Here is a 19,895-nt window from a genome sequence, read left to right on the forward strand (position 1 = left end):
TTATGCTGATGATTCCTATAATAATTCCATGTTAAAGACTGTGGTTGATGGGAAAACAAAATTCCATGGGCTGAAGCTTTGCTCCCTTGGAAACTGATGGGAGTTCTCCCACAGAGTTTACCAGACCCATGATTTCACGCTAGAAGTTACACCCTAAAACTACGGGTTTGGGAAAACATTACACAGCAAGTTTCAAGAATGCCATCCTCAGCAAGGATGGGACATATGACTGTAGTAAGCTGTCATGCAAAACTTCATACTTTGAGGAATCTTTGGAGGAGAAATGGAAACAATCAGCCATTGAAGAAATCTCCCCAGGGTAGTGGTGGATTTCCCGGCATTGGACACTTTTAAGATTCAGCCAGATAGAATGCTGGGCTATCTTGCCTAGACCATACTTTTGCCTAGAAAGGTTGGACCAGATGATCCTCGAAGTCCCTTCCAACCTGATATTCTACAATTCTATAACTGCAATTTTAAGAATGGAAAGTCCATAGGGATATTAATACTCTCCATTCAGCTTTTATTTGTAAATATAACCAAATTCACATTCTCTGACCTTCCTACCAGTACCTCAGCTCTTTAATCCAGGGTTTCAAACTCTTATTCCTGCAGCTGCTACTACAAAGCACATCACCTTGCTAAACATTGTTCTACAACCTAGGCCCCTGCCACAGATAGCTTCCCAAGTCTGTGCTCACGTCATGTTATTCCAGCAAATCGTCTTTCTCTCAATCATGACAAAGGCTGTGCTCCAGGTTTCTCTGGGCCAACCTGCTTGCACCTCCCCATCTGGAAAGACAGGTCTCAGCATTGCCCGAGTGCCTGCAGATGCAGATGAGCTTGTAAAGTAGCAAGGACAAGAAAGGTGTCCCTGACCACGTCAGGGTGGTTGCAACTAGATGATCTTTAAGTGTCCCTTCCAATCCAAACCATTCTATGATGATTCTAGGAAGGACAAGAAATGGTACCTACAACAGCATCAGGTCACTCAAAACCTGCTCCTGGCTGATGAGGTGGTTCCTGATTTCAGTGCCGCTCACCTTACTGCCATTCTCACTAGGGTCTAACACAAGCTCTTCCACACCTCAGAGAGCAACATGGAAAGGCAGATGGATGGCTGACAAGCTGTGCTGGAGCTGCGTGTGAGCTCTCCTGGCTCATCAAGACCATCTGGCCTCTTGCGCCACACAACATCATCTCACACTCACATAACAAACAAATGAGGCTACCCTGTGGTGGGAGCGCTGGAAAGAATGATCTGTGCTCAGATTAATCACCTGCACATCACACGTACCAGGAGCAAAAAGACAAAGCATCTTCTATGCTCTTCTAGCGTAACAGAGAGGTATCTGAACTAGCTTTAAATGTGTGAGTTCAGGCCCCAGAAACCTTCTGGATATAGCAATATAAAGTTTAGCCATGGTAATTCACTGGAAGCAGGGTAAATTAGCCCATGCAGTGCTTTAGGGTGATGTGGCTTAATTCCAGAAGTCAAAGTTTCATTTACAGCTAGCTTGGCTATCTCTGCAATGTCCCACCCACATCAGTGCAAACATGACTCTGGCTGTAAAAACCTCTCAAGTACACCATTTCCACAGCCTCCACTGAAAGATGCAGGCACAAAAAAAATTGCAGGCTGGGGCTCTTATAGGCAAACCAGGAGTTGAATTTAGCCACTGGGTCTGTTCAGTCCCAGCACCAGCAGTGTACCAGTCCCTCAAAGAGGTCTAAACCTCCATGTAAGAATTTTCTTCAATCAGATGTAAATAACAGCCACATTTCACAATTCAAAGAAAACATGTGATTTTAAACCAAAATTATTAATTTTTCTAACAGTAATACAAATTGAGAAATTCCCACATGAGCTAGAAGATAAGTCAAATATTTTTCAAAAGATTCCTGCACTGTAATTTTTTTCCCATTACAATAAATGGACATGCAGATATACCTCATTACTTATTTTTATAGGTGGAACTTTGTGCTATTTTAAACAATTATTGCATGTTATCTGTACATCAAGACCTAACATTACTATTCTCTGTAGGAAATACCTGAGGATGGGAATGGAGGTCAGATCTGCAGGGGTTTGGAGCAGGATTACTCTGTTCAATCAAACCTCCATGTCACAATGCATCAGTTTATCTTTTGTATAGACCATGTAAGTTACAGAAAAAAATATTTCATTGCACTTATTTGTGTATCATTTCCATCTTCCAAGTGAAAGTCTAACTACTACACCTGAGGAGGAGAAAAACTGAAACTAATCAATGTGGCAACAACCTCTATCAATGTGTGAAAATAGGTTTTCTGGGTCAAAAAATGCCATGCTTTTTTGTCTAATGACTTAGGCCACCTCACAAGCTAAGTATATAATTTGATTCCAATAAGAAGCGCTCCAAGACATAAAATTCTTATTACCATCCTTGCAGGGCTCTGAGCCACTGAACTTCCACAACATGGCATTTTCATATATTGACAAGCTGTCACCAGCATTGAGTGTATCCCCCCAGTGGGCTCCAGGCAGGAGGAAACAGGTAATTTTAATGGGAAAATGCAGCTTGAAAGGTGAAAGCAGAGGTGTCTTCTTCACTTAAGTGATTCCTGTTGAATCAGCTCAGCAGTTTGGGTTGCCATGAATAAGGGATAGGTCTTGCACACAGTGATACACTCAAACTGAGTTTGAACTGCTCGGGGAAGGGGGTGAGAAGGTGCCACCTTGCAGTTATACTACATGATTTAAGACTGTCACTATGCTATGTACCTATTAGCTAGTCAATCCCAGTAAATGAATGACAAATCTTAAACACATAACAAACATACTAAGCATATGATATATATATATATATGTGTGTGTCACTACTTGTCATAAAACTGACCTACGACTATGACGACAAACACATAACATGCAAGTGCATGCAGTTATTTTTACCTTGGCATGATTATAAATATCCACGCAGTTTTCTGTATTAATGCTTTTAGCACAAATGATCTCACAGTGTCGTTGTAAAGCTTCAAGCTGGAAAAATTTAGCAGCAGAGAGAAGCTAAAAAAAAAACAAAAGGCACGGAAAAAATAGTCAAAAACTGCTGAGCGATACAGAATCAGAGCTTGATTCTTTACTGTGTCATTATATTTTTTTTCTCTGTCCCTGCTTCAGTTAGCATGAAAGTACTGACAAAAAGTCAGAATGAGAAGATTGCTTAGTTGCTTCCACCCTCTGCAGGTCCCCTCTAGATCACACTTTGGGAAGCTGTACACGGAGAGACCACCACGGGCTGCTCAGATATACATGCTGACTTTGGAATGGGGTGAGGAGTGGGGGATGTATGAGAGAGAAAAAGGAAACAGCAGCTTCAAGAATATTTTCTCACTTTGCAAACATGACTCTGCAAGAAGGGACCTGCAATTGCATTCCCAAAAAACAAGGTTACGGTTCAACCGTTCCCAAAGATCTGTCTGAAACAGAGCACCTGGGCTGGATGTGGGGATGTCAGCAGAAGGGTCAGGACCAAGAGTATAGAGGAATTCAAACCAGATGATGATGACCATCCTGGGCAGTCTTAACAGTCTAGAGAGGCAATAAAGCTCAAATCTGTCACCTCAGCAGGTTCAAGGAAATGGAATCAGATTTCCATATGCTCCTTGTTCTAGCTTGTGAGCAGCTGTAAGGTAATGTCTAGGCCACAGAAGCTGAAACACTATCTGGCACTACTGTCTGAAGTGAGTGCACAGAGGGATACTATGCAAAGGTGGGAACCAGCTCGGTGTGGGGCACTGCCTAGTTAACATTCACATTAGTGTCATGTGCCTGTACCGCTGCTCTATCATGGCTCTGCTGACACCAGCACTTCAGCTGACCTCCCTCTTTGGCCCTGCATCCCCCCTATGGTTATATTACCTGGACTGGCACTGTTCTGGGATCTCTGTACACCAATAGGGTGAAAATGGCTTAAATTTTGAATTCTCCAACTGATTTCAGTAGTGCTAAGATTTCCTCTATTGCCCCCACTCTGTCCTTTTACAGTGGGGAAAAGGCACTTCATTTTATGTCTTTCCATGGTGGGTCATTGGCTCTGGCTCTCTGCTCTGCCTTAGGAAGCAGGCTGGGGTTCTCCATTGCTTGACACCCAGCCATACCTTAGGCCAAGCTGTTTAGGTGTTTAAATAGCACTTATTCATGTATTCAGGCCTTTATACAGTCCTTATTATGTAGGACTGCATGACAAAAAGCTATCTTGTGAATCCCAAAGGGACTCTCATGCTTCTAGTCAGAAGCACTAGGGAACTAACAAAACCCTGAAACTTCCATGACATTATTCTGACTTCTCCTATGCAGTCTGCTCAAGCTCTACTTTAATACCATAAATAAATCCGAGTGCTGGAAATCTGCAGTGCTGATGTGATAGCAGCCAGCTGGCCTCAATTATGAATTGCAGCAAAGATTTCTGTGGAGTATTTCTGGTGCTTCTTGTTATCATATTTGTAATAAGGCAAGTTGCTAAATGCAGTTTTGAAAGATAAAGCCAAATCCTATTCCAGCTGCCTCTGTGGCTCAAGCAGTCATGTGCTGGTTTGTAATTACTTTAAACTGTGAGGAACCGTGACCAGATCTGTTATCAACAGATCAATCAATCAGTCATACATTCTCAAGTCACAGAAATTCTGAAATGTCACAAAAGTAGAGCAAGCTGCCAGCTGAACTGCAGCACAGGCTTTCTAACAGCCTAGGTGATAACAGACACGTCTCTATAAAGCCGCTGCACTGCCTAGTGTAAAACTCCATATTTCAGAAAAGGTTAGAAATTCAGGAGTTCTTTCAAAACTATGAGTGAAATAGAGAATTAGTGAACTTTTCCTATATGGCTCAGAAAGTCAGTGTGGGTATGCTTAGTTAAAAATCCACTGCCTGCACTGGAGAGGGATAATTTCAGTCCTGACCAGTTCCATCCTGTGGCTGCCAGACAGTAGTGCCATAGGGAGTAGTGTCATAGCAATAGGACACGAGGAAATGAAATGAAGTTGTGTCAGGGGAAGTACAGATTAGACATTAGGAGAAGGTTCTCCACTATGAAGGTGGTCAGCCACTGAACAGGCTTCTCAGAGAAGTGGTCATGGCACCAAGCTAGAGTTCAAGGCGCATCTGGATGACACTGAGTGATATGGTTTAGTTTTATATAGTCCTGCAAGGAGCATGGAGTTGGACTTGGTGATCCTTAGGGGTCCCTTCCAACTTGAGATATACTATGACTCTCTTGGTGGCAGAGAGTACATAGATTATGGTTTTATTCAGGAAATCGTCACATGATTGAAATTCAACTGAACCATGACTCTGGTCAGATTTCTCTCACAGTTAAAGCCAGGTACATGCCCAAGAACTCTCCCATGTGAGGAACCAAACTGGATTATTTTTAATGTTGCTGAGATAGATCTGAACATGTAAGCCCGAGCTAATTAACCAAAAGTAAAGAGTGTGGCGGAGGGAATCTGACTGGCCCTGCTGGAGCAGAGAACCTCATCTATCAGGCTGAGAGAAAGAGAGGATCGAACACTATGCTGCTGGGAGTTGCTTCCAGATTTTGGTAACACCAGCTTTGCCACTAACCAGCTATTTTTCTTTCAGATACTTTCTCGCTTGATGATGATAATTTTTCTACTCTTTTTTCTCTGACAGTCAACTTCATACTGGCAAAAGTTATCATAATGGGTGACCAGCAAAGAAAGAGACCGAGTGTCTCCCACAGGACTGCAGACAGCCTGGGCACTCCAAGTGAGGCACTTCTGGCTCTTACAGGAATGCTCATGTGGCCTTGGGTGAATGGTACACAGATCACTTAGCATTGCTCACACTGCAATTAAGATAAATGTCTCTTACCTCCATAATTTCATTATTTTTAATCAGGAGTGACTCTGCACCTCCATAATAAAGATACTGCATAACCAGCTGTAATAAAACAAAGGGAGTGTTTATAAAAAGCAATGCAAGACATCAGGGAACAGGAGGTGATGTAAAGGCTGCAGGTAATACCCGAGGCTCTCCCAACACCACCAAAAAATTATAGATAAAACTGGCTCAAACCTCCTGATTTCAAGATATACTTGGTTAATCTCTCTGCAAAATTCAATGTCTCCTTTTCACAGGTAGTGTAATGTCTCAGCCCTGATCCTCAAATTGTCTGGACTTTCTGGTGAGCTCCAAACAATTTTCAGGAAACTGATAAATTCATTCTGAGTTTTCAGTGTATTTCCCCGTAGGTTAAGTACATCACTGATTCAGGCAAATATAGCATATACAATAGTTACTCCTTTATTCCTTCCCAGGCAATGGCACCCCCACCTTCACCCAGCTGTGTGTGGGCATGCATGGATGATGAGAAAGAGAGGGGGAGGCTTTGCACTGTAATACAAGCCAGCTAAGATCCCTCTGCAGGATGCTTCCAGCAAGCCCAAAGTTATTGTAGGCAGCTGGGAATTATTTGCAGTGATAACAGTCGATTCATGGAACTGTCTGAGCTCTGAGTCAACTAAAGGGAAGCATATACATGTATGTATACACTACAGGTATGTAAAGCAAGCGTTTTCTCTGTTTTCATGGCAAAAAAATTGATTGGAGAATACTGCAAAGGACGGGAATGAACTGTGTCTCTTCCAAGCCTGTCCATTAAGTACAGAAAGAGCCAACTACAGAAAAAAGCATCAGGTGCTTTGTCTGCATAGCCCATGTAAGTGAAATGCATGTTATTGTATCCACTCAGGAACGACGTTTGCAATCAATAGCACTCTGCAGCTTAGTGTGCGAAGGGAAATGAAGCCTGTGCTCATGAAACCACTACTCTGAGCTATGTGTTTATCAAATACATATGTACTAATTTGCACAGGGCACGTACGATGTTCCTCTTACAAGTTCCATTCAAATTTAATGTGAGAACTGACTTTACCTGAAAGATGGGGTACTTCACATAGTTGATCTCAATACAAGTACTATCAGATGAGGGCTTGCTAGACAGCAATGCTTTAAACCTAAATAAAAAGGAGCAAAATTGAATAGCCAGCCCAATTTCCTCTGTGAAAAAGTATGGCAAAAACAGTACAAAAGTGTAGAGGTGTAGAGGAAGGATGGCACCAACTCTTGCAAAAACAGTACACTGAAATGAATGGCTTTGTCACCAAAAAGCATCAAGATTTAGACACTGACATAAAGTTTTCTTTAGGAAAGAAAGAAAAGGAAGAAGCCTTTCTCTAGGAGATTTTAATTTGAAATTTTTGAAAAATACATCTAATGTAGCAGTAGAATAAAATGTACATTGGAAATTCAGAGTCTGTAAAGATGCATACCACAAAACCAAATTTTTTTTTTCTTGGAGGCAACATGACCTTTTAGAAGACTTGCAACATTTAAAACCTGCACAGTTTCTTTTTTTGAAGGCTAAATTCTGGACTATGTCCATTATGCTGCTTTAAAAAGTATTTTGGAACAAACTGTTAAAACAACTAAACTAAGACTTTTAATGCTTCTATGCAAGCTCAATACAATTGTGTAAGAAGAGGCAAGATAGAAAACTAGATAGGTTGCTGTTCCCTAATTATAAAACCCAGAAATTCAGACACAAGTTTCCGGAAAAAAAAATGTATTTTAAGTTAATAATTGCAGATTTATGTGAGATGTACACATATGTAACAATCTACTTCTCAAAACCAGATATTCTCATTGATCAAGTGGTGAAAATGGGAAATGTGCTGCCAGAAACATCTGCCCTTCTACTTCCTCTCTTTGATAATTCATCTGACCTTCCAGCGGTAGTTCAAAGCTCAGCTCATCTATCAAGACCAGCATTTGCTGGATGGTAACCTTTTCCATATAATGACTGCATTTTGTTAATTAAAATATGGATAACAATTTACTTGCTTTCACTAGTGTCAAACTTTATTATGAACACAATCTAGTCGGCTTAAAGCTGGAGTTTGGAACACACTTGTACATCTACCAAGAAGCTCTAAACCAAAATATCAATTTCTTAATTGAAGGCAGGGTGAGATACTGCAGTTGCTTTATGCAAATCTCTTTACTCTGTGCTGTGGGTTGGCAGCACGACTAGCATCAATTCCCACATTGCTCAAATTATCCAAACTCAGTGGTTTGCCCTTGCCATATCTTGAAATAAGCTTTTACAGAGGGCCAGCTAAATTTCTTTAAAAGCACACCTTTAATTATACAGCTGCATACATATAAAGTCTGTGAGCCACTTTAAGGTTGGGTTTAACTGGGTAACCCGTATTCAGGCTTCTGAGCACAGGCAACAGACTGTAAGTACTGCCTTTGGATACTGTCAAATGCTGCCAATGAGCTGTGTGATAGTAACTTGTTTTTCCTGAGGACTGCCTAAACTGATGCAAGGCAGGATTTAGCCACTCATAGGATAAATTATTATTAAGAATCAAAATATTAAGACTCCTGTACAATCGAGAGCTGGATGCAGCAACGAGCTCCATGCAAATGTGCCTCAGTGGAATGAAGTCAGATGCATGGCCAGAAGCATGGATCGCTTACTGGGTGGAAATCTAGTAAGAGGAGCACTTGTTAAATATCTGGCAGATCAACCAGAAAAAAGCTGTGGAGAAACATTGCTTAGGAAAAACTTGAAGATTGGGCCACTAGCCTTCAAAGAATTGTAACAGCAGCAAAACAAACAAAAAAACCCCAGAAAAACCACAAAATCACTTTCTATTTTTGTTTAAAAAAAGGAAAATATAGATATATTTTACCTTGGTGATGCAGTAAATAGCAACACTCGATGTGCATAAAACGGTCTTCCTTCCACCAGAAATGTAACATCTGACATCTCTTTATTGTTAAGAAAATGGGGATCTAGAATCACAAAGAGCAGGAAACAAAAAAGCCAGTAACTGAATATTTTTCTGTTTTGAAAGAAGAAGACAATAGAATAGAAGGATATTGTTTTTAATGAGTAAAGCCCATAAAGCTATTTTGGACAGCCTGAGACAGAAGCCCCTCAGACAACCACATGGAGTTCAAACAAAGGGAATTCAAAGCTTTGAAGTCTGTGGTGACCTTTGCTGAGATGATAGCCAGCCCTCCATGCTGTGTGAAGCTGGCACAGCCTTCCAGCTCTGCTACCCAATGCAAACTGCAGCTGAACAGATGCTGGAGGGCCCTGTGCTCATTGATATCCTATTACGCCCCTCTCCGTGTGCAAGAAGTCTTTGTGTCAAGGGGAAGAGGGTCCTGGAAAATTGCTTGGGTCTTCTCTCAGTCCCATTAGCCACCCTGGGCTCTGTCGGCCTGGCTGGGAGGGCTGTGCTGCTGCAGCATCACCTGCAGCCAGACACAGCAGCCTGCGATCTGGACAGATGCTTGGCTCCAGGCCCAAGGCTTGGATCCCAGCCTAATTAGCAACACAGACAAATCCTTGCAGATTTACAGTCCCACTTCAACACACCTGATGACTCTCCTGATTTCAGCGGGAGTTTCAGGTCAGGCTAAGTTTGGGGCCCTTCCTTTTTCTAGTTCTGCCTTTCAAATTCGGTTTTTTCTCTGACTTGTGGCCCCCTCAAGCACCTGGCCAGTAACACAGACTTCCCACAGCTCTCCTTGGAGAAGCAGCCAGTATCTTCAAGTCACACTTACCTAGGCGGGAGGTCTGCTTGCGCTTAATTTCAACCAGCTTTGGAATTGGGTAGGGTCCATAGCAATGAGTGAAAATAACAGAGAGCTGCTGGCTGATCACTTCATTCTAAGCAAAAGAAAACAAACACATGCCATGTAAGCTTACTATGCAACATGAAATCAGTATGCAAAGGACATGTTAAGTTGTTCTCAAGAGCTGCCTGTTTTGAAGGTGAAAAATTGATTGCTGAACCTTTATTAAACATCAGAGCTTGGGATTATCAGCATTTGTTAGAAACTGCAGATCTCATTTACTTGATCGCTATGTTTCCTGTAGGAATCATTTAAAAGAAAGACTTTCTTCCTTGGATGAGAAATCTTGTTTTTCTAGCAAACTCCACAGCTCCATCCCCTCTGCAAAAACAAAGTTCCTTTACAATAGTGATTTCATTTTATTTGCATACTTACTGTGCTGGAAAATGACTTTTTTGTCGCTCTTTAGAAAATGGTCACTGGTCACGTTTCAGAAAACCAGAGCTACAGACAGATACAGCTGCACAGCCTGGACACATCTCTAAGTGCAACAGTCTCACAAACAGACCCTTCCCTTACAGAGTGACTGAAGCATCACAGACTGCCATTCATTCAATCCCAAATGTTTCATTAACATGCTCTTACACCACTGGCACCGGCATGGGTACCACTGTCCTGAGGAAGCCACCAGACCTTCACCAAACTGGGTCTGCTCCCTGGCCTTACCCATTTCTGCCTAAACTCTGAGAGCAAGGCACCCACAGGAGGCTTTCGTAAGCACCTTGAGTATCTATACGACTAAGACACAAGGGTAGTGAAATTGATTTAACGCTTAAGTTCCAGATGAAAGCAGGATTTAAAGCTTTGGCAAATTTTATCCCACACTTTGCTGGTAATCAGAGCAAGTCTAGACAAGTTCAGCGGTGCCACACTGTTAATTCATGATGACATCTTTTAACTACCCTGTTGGTTGGTGATTCCATTCCACACCGTGAAACTGCGAAAAGGTGAGATACTTAGATATGAGAGGATCAAAGGCCAAGGAAATAAGCAGGTGAGGGACAAAAAAAAAATCATAATATAAAAATTTGAGGAGTACAGATGTTATACTAAAAATATTTCCAAGCTTTAGGAACAGAAATTGAAGCTTTCCTTGCTCTAAGCACATTTCATCGGTGCTCCTTAAATCCCACGAGGGACAAGGAGGAGTGGCAGAGACACTGTAATGACTCCTTTACCGAATCTAATCAAATAGGGTGGGAAAGGGTAGAGCTGTTCCCTCACAGGCACATGCTGATGTCAAAGGAAATTACACGCACTCACCCGCAGGCAGGAGTTGGCTCCTATTACTACGTCAGATGTAGCATTGAAAGAAATGCTAATCTAAGAGAAATACTGACACTAAGAGTCACCATTTAGCACGGCACAGGGACCAGCCCTCAGAGAGAGGCTCACTGCTGTGGCTCTGAGACACACAGGATGTCTCACTCCAGGAGCATCTCACTGTTCAGCATCTTCCCGCTGGAGCTCTGCAAAGCACTTCACAAAGGGAGTGAATCACAGGGTGAAGAGAAAAGGAAGATTTAAGGCCAGATTTAAAGAAGGAAGTGACTCAGCTGCAGGGAGGGCTGGGAGGGAAAGCTTTAGACAGACAGGGCAGAAAGAGCAATTTCTTCTCTGCTCGGAAGGGCTGTGCCGAAGCACCACAGCTGACTGAGTCAGCCAGGGAGGAGTGTGTCCCGGGGGACACTGATTACCAGCAGGGCAGCTCCTGGTTGGATCTGGCAGATGCTAAGAAGTCAGTACATACAAAGATGGGGACAATTCCATGGTTAGAGCAGACTGAAGCTTCCAGAGAGGAGAACTGGAAGAGTAATGGTCACCTTTCACCTGCAGTGAATAAAAGCAGAGTAACTGCACTGAAGAGGAGAGCTCCTGGAAACTCCTCCTCGAATCTGCCAGGGGGCACTGGTCCTGTCTATGTCACTGAGGTTTTAGTGGGTTCCGTGAACTCATCAGTCCCAGCCACAGCTGTGCCTAGGCAATAGCTTTTTCAAAACACACACATACATCAATAAAGACAATGCATCTCCTCCTTCCAGGGTGCCTGTGGGAATTGCGCTGCTGGAATATCCGGGTATTGACTTCTCAGTGCCTCATTAGGAGCTGGAGGCCTAACTCACCAGTCCGAACAACAGCACTGCACACCAGGACATCCAGGTGCATCGAGATCAGGGAAGAACAGGCCAAATCCAGTCAGGCAAGTGGGAGAAGAGGATCCCTGCTCGGAACTCTAACCAACGTGACGAACCAGTCACGCATGCAGACAATCCCATGGGAGCCTGCCTACACAGGTGAGATGCTGCCAGATCCCTGGGTCACCAATGGGGCACTAACCCTGTGGTGTGCAGATACAAGCCCATTAAAAAGCCACCTTGCCCACAAGCCTGTGAAAAAAGTGGTATAAACTAAGCTCTAATTAGCTCAAGATGTGATATGTTCACATGAGAGATGCTTAAAAACCCCAAGACGTGGAACAGAGATGGGACAAAGATAAAAAGAGACCTTAGGATCGACACATCAAAGAACGCAGGGCCATCAGACAGACAGTGGCTTCAGACCTCCAATGCAGAACACTGATCTCATTTGGCAGAGAGGAAGTTTAAGACCTTTGGCTTCTGTCCATAACAGTAAATACATCTCATACCACCCAAAGGCCAAAAAATGTGCTCAGCAAGAAAGCTGAAGCATGTGTCCATTTAGAGTCACTACTAAAAAGCAGCAGCAAGGGAAGGGAGTGGTAAACTATTACACTGTTGCTCCCCACACCCCCCAGCATGCAGCCAAGCTCACAGGGCTGTGGCCCTGGTTCTGCTCCCACAGAGCCTCTGCTGGCTTTTACCAATAAACCAGGCAGAAACAGGAGAGAGGAAAGGGATACTTTGTCTGCAACTGGATATCTGGGGAAAAAATTGGCTTTTGGAAGCTCAATCCTGTTCTTGGAGCAGGCTGAACTAGGCTGGCTGTGAAGTAACTGGGAACAACTGCCAAAGTCCATGACCTGGGACACCAGCACTGCTCTGGAAGAGAGGAGGATGTGTCCAGCCGATTCAACCTTCCCCTTCGCACAGTGTCCACACTGACATGCTCAGAAGCTCCCATTCAAGCACCAAGACAGATAATTCTTCCCTGTTTATCCTATCATCCCATCAACCTAACTGCGAAAGCCCAGCTGTACGAGCTCCTTGCAGCAGTTGTGGGCGGCGATATTAACACTGAAGGAGCAAACCAGAGTTTGTTTTCTTGCTACAATTTTATGTTGGAAAACATTGTGCCAGGATGTGTGAGGCTGACACCTGGAGCGAGGCCAGCTTCCTCTTAGACATGGGCGTTCATCGCAGTCAAAGGGAGCCCATGTGCATCTTCTTCTGTGGGAGGGGGAAGAAAGCTTGGCATAGGATATAATAAAAATATTTACCTAGCCGTGGGGTAGTTTACAGATAGGCAAGAGGGAACAGGGAACAACAGTGAGTCTTCTGAGGGAGATGGTGCTTCCAGCAGAGAGCTCGTTGGTGAGCAAGCAACTTTGCTTTGTAGATACAAGCAGTCTCCTGACTTAAAAGCATTCTTCAGCACAGATCTAAAGGAATTCCCCACTCCTGGTGAATGCACTTGAACTGTGAGGGGAATTCATAAATTCTTTTGAAGCAAAGCTTAAGGTTTTCAAGTTGTTGGACCAGAGATGACTAGTCGATTGATCTGAAAAGAGGTGAAGACCTGGGTGGGGAGTTCAGGGATATTTTTTCCCGAATGTCCATCTGATGAAGGTCTATGGCAGGATTCAGGAAAGTCTCCTCTAGACTTCAGCACACACCCTGGGAGAGCTAGCTCCATTCCAGTTTACCCAGTTCAATCCAGCCTAGCCATTCTGGGATGAGGTCCTACAAGGTATTGAGCACAGCTGGGAAACACACAGCCAGTTTTCTCCAGTATTTGTGCAAGATACGTGTCTACGCTCCAAACTCTCCAGGGTAAAACACGTGTCAGAGACTGCTCAAATCCCAGTGCTTAGTTCTCCTTACCGGCTGATGGACCCCCTACCACCTCCACGTGGCTGTCCTCTACAGTGGTAACAAGTTAGGCTGCTTTTCTTTACCTCTTATATCCCAAGCAGTACTTTGGGTTTTCCTTTCCTTTTCCTTCCTTTTCCTTCCTCCTCCTCACCAGCTCAGCTCCATTAATGCCATTTTAACCTACGTCTCCCAGGCCCTCAAATTCGACTACCACAAAGCCCCAAAACCAAAAGCTCACCACATTAAGGCAGAAAAGTAGCACACTTGTTCTTCTGGGCCCAGCATCTGCCCGTTAATACACATCTTCCCAGCAGGCTGAGAAATAACACTGCTCAGGGACAGGGCCACTAGCAAAGGTATCTTTTCTCTCCCTGGTCCTGAGGATGCTGGGGGGATGCAGTTCTCTGCTAAATGCAGAGTGGCAGAAGTGCTATTTCTAGTCACCCATCTCACATGCGTTCCCCAGCAGCTGTTCCAGCAGTGGCAGAGTCTCAGGATACCCTGAGCCCATTGAAGACTCATCCATGACAGGCTGAGATACCCTCGAATTAGTCCCCTATTTATGATCCCCTTTCCCAGAAAGAGGTGATTAAGGGTGAAGCAACAGAGAGGGCTTTTCACGGACCCCCAGCCCTGAATACTCAAACTCTGAGCCCTTCTTTTTCTGTCTCAGAACCTATTCCATCCTCGCCTAGGTGTCCTCTTGCATAATTCACTTTTGCCAACTGCCTCAAAACTGATTAAATGCCACTTTAGAGGGTCACTCCTAGATGGTTAAGCAGCATACACATAATTAACATTAGTCAACAGTCGGAAAGGTAGGGAAGCCCCAGAGGTTGGAGGAACAGTTAGTGGCGGCGAACTGCGTAACAAAATGGGTTTTGTTAGTGCTGGGCTCAAGCCCTTCCACTGCAAACACAAACGGAAAAGAATTAATCACAGGTAAGGCACAAATGGACCCTTCCGTTAGATTCTGGGAAAGCTGCCAAGCCTCCCTTTCAAAAGGTTCTTTATATCATAGCTGTACATTGTATGTAAAAAGCTCAGATTCCCGGGCACAGTCTAATCCCTGGCTGAGAGCCCCAGAAAAGGGCAGGTGTTGCATCCACAGCGGTTTTTTACTGTAAATGAAGAAACGGCTCCTGCCTCTGGCAGGGAAACATTTTAGAAGGTAGAAGAGGGTAGGAGAAAAAAATCACGCCTGAGTTAGTATGAAGGTGAATCTGTGTTATGAAATCCCAAGACGGGGTTAAGTCTGTTATCAACATGCCACTCAGTACCTGGCGTTCGCATCTCGCGCGGGGAATGCACGACGTACACGTGTGGATAACTTGCGTCCTGGTTACTCTGAACTGTTTAGACACAGAAGTACTACAAATGACAACAGGCAACGTTACGGATCACTGCAATTGCTTGAGAACAGTGAAACCTGCCTTACAAAATCACTCGAAGTCCCAATCAAAAGATCAATCATCAAGTGCTGGCTGGGCACTAGCTGACACACAGAAGGGCATTAGCCACTCCATGGAACCCATAAGCTGGCCCTTTAGCATCCTGGGATGTCTTCAGGGTTATTTTTAGTGCAAGTTTTGGTGTGTCTGTCTCCTCTGTGGAAAGTCCACATTTTTCTTCAGCTGAAGTATTTCGGTCATCAGCCAAAATATTCCATTTTCAGGTGTTAATTTTAAAAAAAAAGGTAAAATATTATGTGGGAAACAAATTCCCTAATGAAACTGGTCATTACCATAAACCCTGAATTTTCTGTTGAAAAGCAGTTTATCAAGGAATTAAAATTTTGCCCAGCAAAGAGGACTCTTTCCTGATCATCTCCAGGCAAGAGAAGCATGCGCAGCACTCTCCCAAGGGAGAGCTTTCCCCTGGGAGATGATTACGACACAGTACCTGCCCCAGTGCTGTGCGGGGCTCACCTCTCCTCTCTACCCTTAGCCCTTGATGCAGAACAGGGCAGTCTGGCTTCATGCAACAAGACACAGCTTCACTCAAACCCATCTTAAACATTCATTTCAGCCCATCAGGAAGCAACGGAAGAAAAGGGGAATTTTCTAGCTCCTTCATCTTCCAGTGCCACTTTCTAGGTCACATGCAGACCTCGGGGGAACACTGATGTTTGCTGACCCTCATGCCCGGCCTTTGTAGAACAGACACATGAGCTCAGTCTGTTGACATTCTCTGAGGAGACTCTTCCAACATTTGTTTTAGAGGAATCGAATCCAGAAAAACCACAGCAATAGAAAGACAGAATGCTCATCTCAAACTTCAGCTTCTGAACATCTTCCTGCAACACAACAGGCAGGTGTTTCAGTCTTTCCTGCTTCTTTCTGTCTGCTGGAGACAGAAACAGTAGTTACTGCATCTGTGAGAGAGGTTACATGGTGCTATTTCTGAAAAGATACATTAAAAAAACACCCCAAAACTTTATTTTCTAAGAGATTTTGGATTCCAAGTGGCTAAGTTACTACTGAAAGAGTACTTTAGCTTTTAAACTATATAGGCTAGGTTTCTCAAGATACCCACATGCCTGAATCCTTTCAGAATTTTAAAACTGGTTATTGTTCTGAATTGTTATTTGTTCTCAGTAACTGTCAACACCAGCCTGATGGCTGTTATTCAAACAGCCTGTGAACTCCTGCATGTTTCTTCATCTGCCTATAGGTGCGTTTGTAGAGGTTGGAAAACTCTGCAGGAATTTTAAATTCTGAGGAAACATCTTTGCAAAGTAGTTTCCTGCACCCTTCAACAAGCCTGGCTGCACAGTGTGATCAACACCTCACTAATGGGCTAAATTTTGAAATAAATGATCTTGGCACTGACAGAAACGGACAGGAAGGATGAAGAGAAAGCTGCAGAATGCAACAAAGGTATGGCAATGAAGGATCACTCCTATGACTTCTGAAGTTGATTTTGAATCTGCCAATACACTAGCAGGAATACTCGTAGTCCTAAGCCAAGTTTTTCTGATGTGAAGCACCTTTAGGAGCTTCGGACAATGCTTCAGCACATGTGCTCAGTGCACACATGGACTCATACATGCACCTCAGCGATGCATGCTGACAAAGGATCCAGAGAAATGGCAAATAGCTCCTTACCTGGAACTACCTTCCCCTTCCCTATTGGGGAAAGGGAAAAAGCTGTAAGAGAGATTATTTGGAATTAAAAATTCCATATTTTCTCAAAATATAGGCCAAGGACAATCTGATGTAAATTACTGTAGGGAGAAAAAGCAGAGGATGAAACTGGCTCATAACCTCATACAACTGGCAATGGTGCTGGCTCATCTACATGGATGGAGCTGGGTGATTTGAATGACAATTCAAATTTAGGCAGAGCTCTGAAGTGGAAACCTAAAACCAAACTCCTCCAAAGGCAAGATATGTTTAACTTCCAAGGTTGTGGTTTTGAGTCTTTCTTTTGAGGTTGTGGAAATGTCAAGATCAAACTGAACAGCTCGAGGATTTTCGTATACAGAGGACAAAGAAACATCCCTGCACGTTCAGCACATTATCCTCAAGAGAATATTCCGCCAAAACCAGAAGAGCTGACCTGTGAGCCTCACCTCAGGCACTACCAGCCCATAGATTTGGGTGCAGCCTCCACACAGCTCTTTCTAAAGCCTCTATTGGGCAGGGGGGCACTCCTCAAGCATTTCCACTCCTCAGGAAAATATGGTCCTCTGACGAGGGGCAGGAGGGCAATCCAGTTCAGAGCCAAGCTCAGGCAATGCAATCATCAACCTCAGCTGGAGGCAAAGGAGAGCTTTCACTAAGAAGTTTGGGGGAGGTTTCCCAGACCATGAAGAGCACAACACAGATACTAACAGGCAGGAATTCAGCTGCATCTTCCTATCCTTCTTCTGTAACAAGACCTCCAGTGTCATCTTAGCTCTGAGGGATTTGACTCTGCTCTACAGTGCAACTAAAGTTTAGCTCAAGGCTACTTGCTCCCAGAAGCGTCTCTCTCGCTTCTGCCTCACACAGCCCTCTCCAAACCACTTCTGGCAGGTTATGTTTGTGTCCTTGTCTGCCAAACAGATTCAATCCATCCCTAAATGGCAGCACGTTTCCTTCCCATCTGGTGTCCCAAAACTATCACTGTGTCATTGACATTTTTAGTGTCAGAGTTTTCCTGATTTAAGTTTTGCTTGGTCTTAGGAAAGTGCCTTAAACCGAGCTCTCCATGTCTTCTCCACAGATGCTGCTTTCTCCAGAGTACCCTGTTTCTGGTCTCTGGTTTGGTAATGACCCAAGTTCACTGCATGACAGCAGGAACCACGGAGGGAGAGATTGCAGAGCAATTCTCTGCCTGTTCTCACAGCTCTGCCTTGCCAGCATGGAAATACTGCCACTTCTCCACTCCCCATGCAATTCTCAACGGTGCAGCCAATAAAGACATTTAAAGGGATTAAAGGAAATGACAAGAGCTCCATCTCACTGGAAGCCACCAGGAACTGAGTATCAAACCTTTGTTTGTGCTTTTGGAAGACTTCCTCCAGGGCTTTAGTGCAGCAGCAATCTGCAACCCATACACTATTCTTCCCCACTTAGTTTGCAGCTTGATAAAAGGCAGTAAAACTAGGGACTTCAACTCAGCCAGTTTTGCCTGATTTGCCAATTTGTGTTGCCGTTCTGTGTTACAGCATCAGGACTTCGGCAAATTTTATTTTTATTTCTACTGTCAGCATCCTGGCATGTAGATGGGAATGGAATGCCACCCTGCCACCCTACAGGACACCAGCATCAGTGCTGGCTCATGGCAGAGCTCCCACATAAACCCTCACATCTGTACCCTCTAGAAACAGGCATTTATAAGACAAAAGAGATTCCTCATATCTGACAGTGTTCTTGTAGGTATTGCTTTCTTTTTCTTTAATATTTTTATATCTACAGTATTTGGCCTTTTTTGCATGGCCTGAGAACCTGTAAGAACATTTTGTGCAACAGTGCAAAAGTAGAAGGTGTGGGCAGAAGGCTTGCTTCCTACCCTGAGACCTGCCCTATGTTTCCATGCAATTTTGGGGGAGTTTCTCTGGCCAAATTACTCAAAACTATAAATTGCTGTCTGCCTTATCCAGGTCATCACAGCTTCTGAGGCTGGAACTGTCACTCTATGAGGCGTTGAAAATCTGCCTGTTTAATTACCTCAGTTTCCCTGTTGGTAAAGGGAGGATAAGATCTTCCATGTCTCAACTCATTAATATTAGTAAATTGTTCTGAGATTATGGGATATCTGGAACTATTTATAGGAACGCAAAATGCCATTTCTATTAGGTGCAAGTTGCCACGCAATTAAAATATACCGAGCATCACAATATGTAGCAAATGGGACATCTTGTTTTACATCAGCCAAGAACTGCTAAGTGGCTCTCTGCTTCCTAGTTGCTTATTTTATACTTTTTGCCCTGAAAAACTCATTAAGGAAATGTACTGGGCCAGACTGTGATGTTTAGCAAGAGTCATAATCTCTCTCAAAGTTTCCAGCCCACAGGGAAAAGGATGTCCATGTGGGCAAATCAAGCTACTCTCTCCACAGCTCTACAAAATGCAGAGCTTTACAGTTTGCTGTCGAAAGAGAGGGATGTGAACCACAGTTATGGCCCTTCTGCACCTCTTAGAGGAGGTTTCCATTCTGTGGGTATACATAAAGAACAATCTCTGCACTCAGCCCTTCCAGAGAAGGGGAACAAAAGATCCTTTAAATCTCAGCTTTCCTCAGCTGCCTTCTATGGAGTGACCAGGGAGAACTTTTACTGACTCATTCTCCTACAAATCAATTTATTTAGATTCCTTCCAAAAGGTTGCATAGAGTCTTTCCTCATTTCTGTCTGGGAGAGCTTTGTGAGAGGCCGTTTGGACAAGACTGCTGCAATAATTCATAACATTTGCAGACAATTTGTAAAGCCTTACAGTGTCCCAGAATGATTAATTATTTTTTTCTGAGACTATGAAACACTGTATGAGTGTGTGTTTGTGAACATGCATGAAGACAGGCAGTTCCCCCAGGCCCAGAGGCAGGAATAAAGATCAGCACAGATTTCTTCTTTGTCGTGTAGTGCTTTTTGTGATACTTCAGTTGTTTCGCCCCTCCATATTTTAGGTTTTAAGTGAACCCATAGCAGAAGGTAGCAGTCTTATTTCTTTCCAGGTCTC

The 19,895-nt window shown here is 43.7% G+C and overlaps 1 protein-coding gene across 5 annotated transcripts in view; it reads right to left on the reverse strand.

Annotated features, from left to right (window-relative positions):
- The window catches only part of BTBD11 (BTB domain containing 11), a 183,302-nt gene that overhangs the window by 13,564 nt on the left and 149,843 nt on the right, over positions 1 to 19,895 (reverse strand). For all 5 annotated transcript variants that reach the window (XM_039380789.1, XM_039380790.1, XM_039380791.1 and 2 more), the window contains 5 exons: positions 9,647 to 9,752; positions 8,764 to 8,866; positions 6,939 to 7,020; positions 5,876 to 5,944; positions 2,933 to 3,046 (listed from right to left, as the gene is read on the reverse strand). In XM_039380789.1, coding sequence (XP_039236723.1) covers positions 2,933 to 3,046; positions 5,876 to 5,944; positions 6,939 to 7,020; positions 8,764 to 8,866; positions 9,647 to 9,752 — 474 coding nt within the window. The remainder of the gene's footprint in view (positions 1 to 2,932; positions 3,047 to 5,875; positions 5,945 to 6,938; positions 7,021 to 8,763; positions 8,867 to 9,646; positions 9,753 to 19,895) is intronic.

This window comes from Pipra filicauda, unplaced genomic scaffold (assembly GCF_003945595.2).
Source record: "Pipra filicauda isolate LSUMZ 115617 unplaced genomic scaffold, ASM394559v2 scaffold201_size1378038_pilon, whole genome shotgun sequence".
Lineage (NCBI taxonomy): Eukaryota > Metazoa > Chordata > Aves > Passeriformes > Pipridae > Pipra > Pipra filicauda.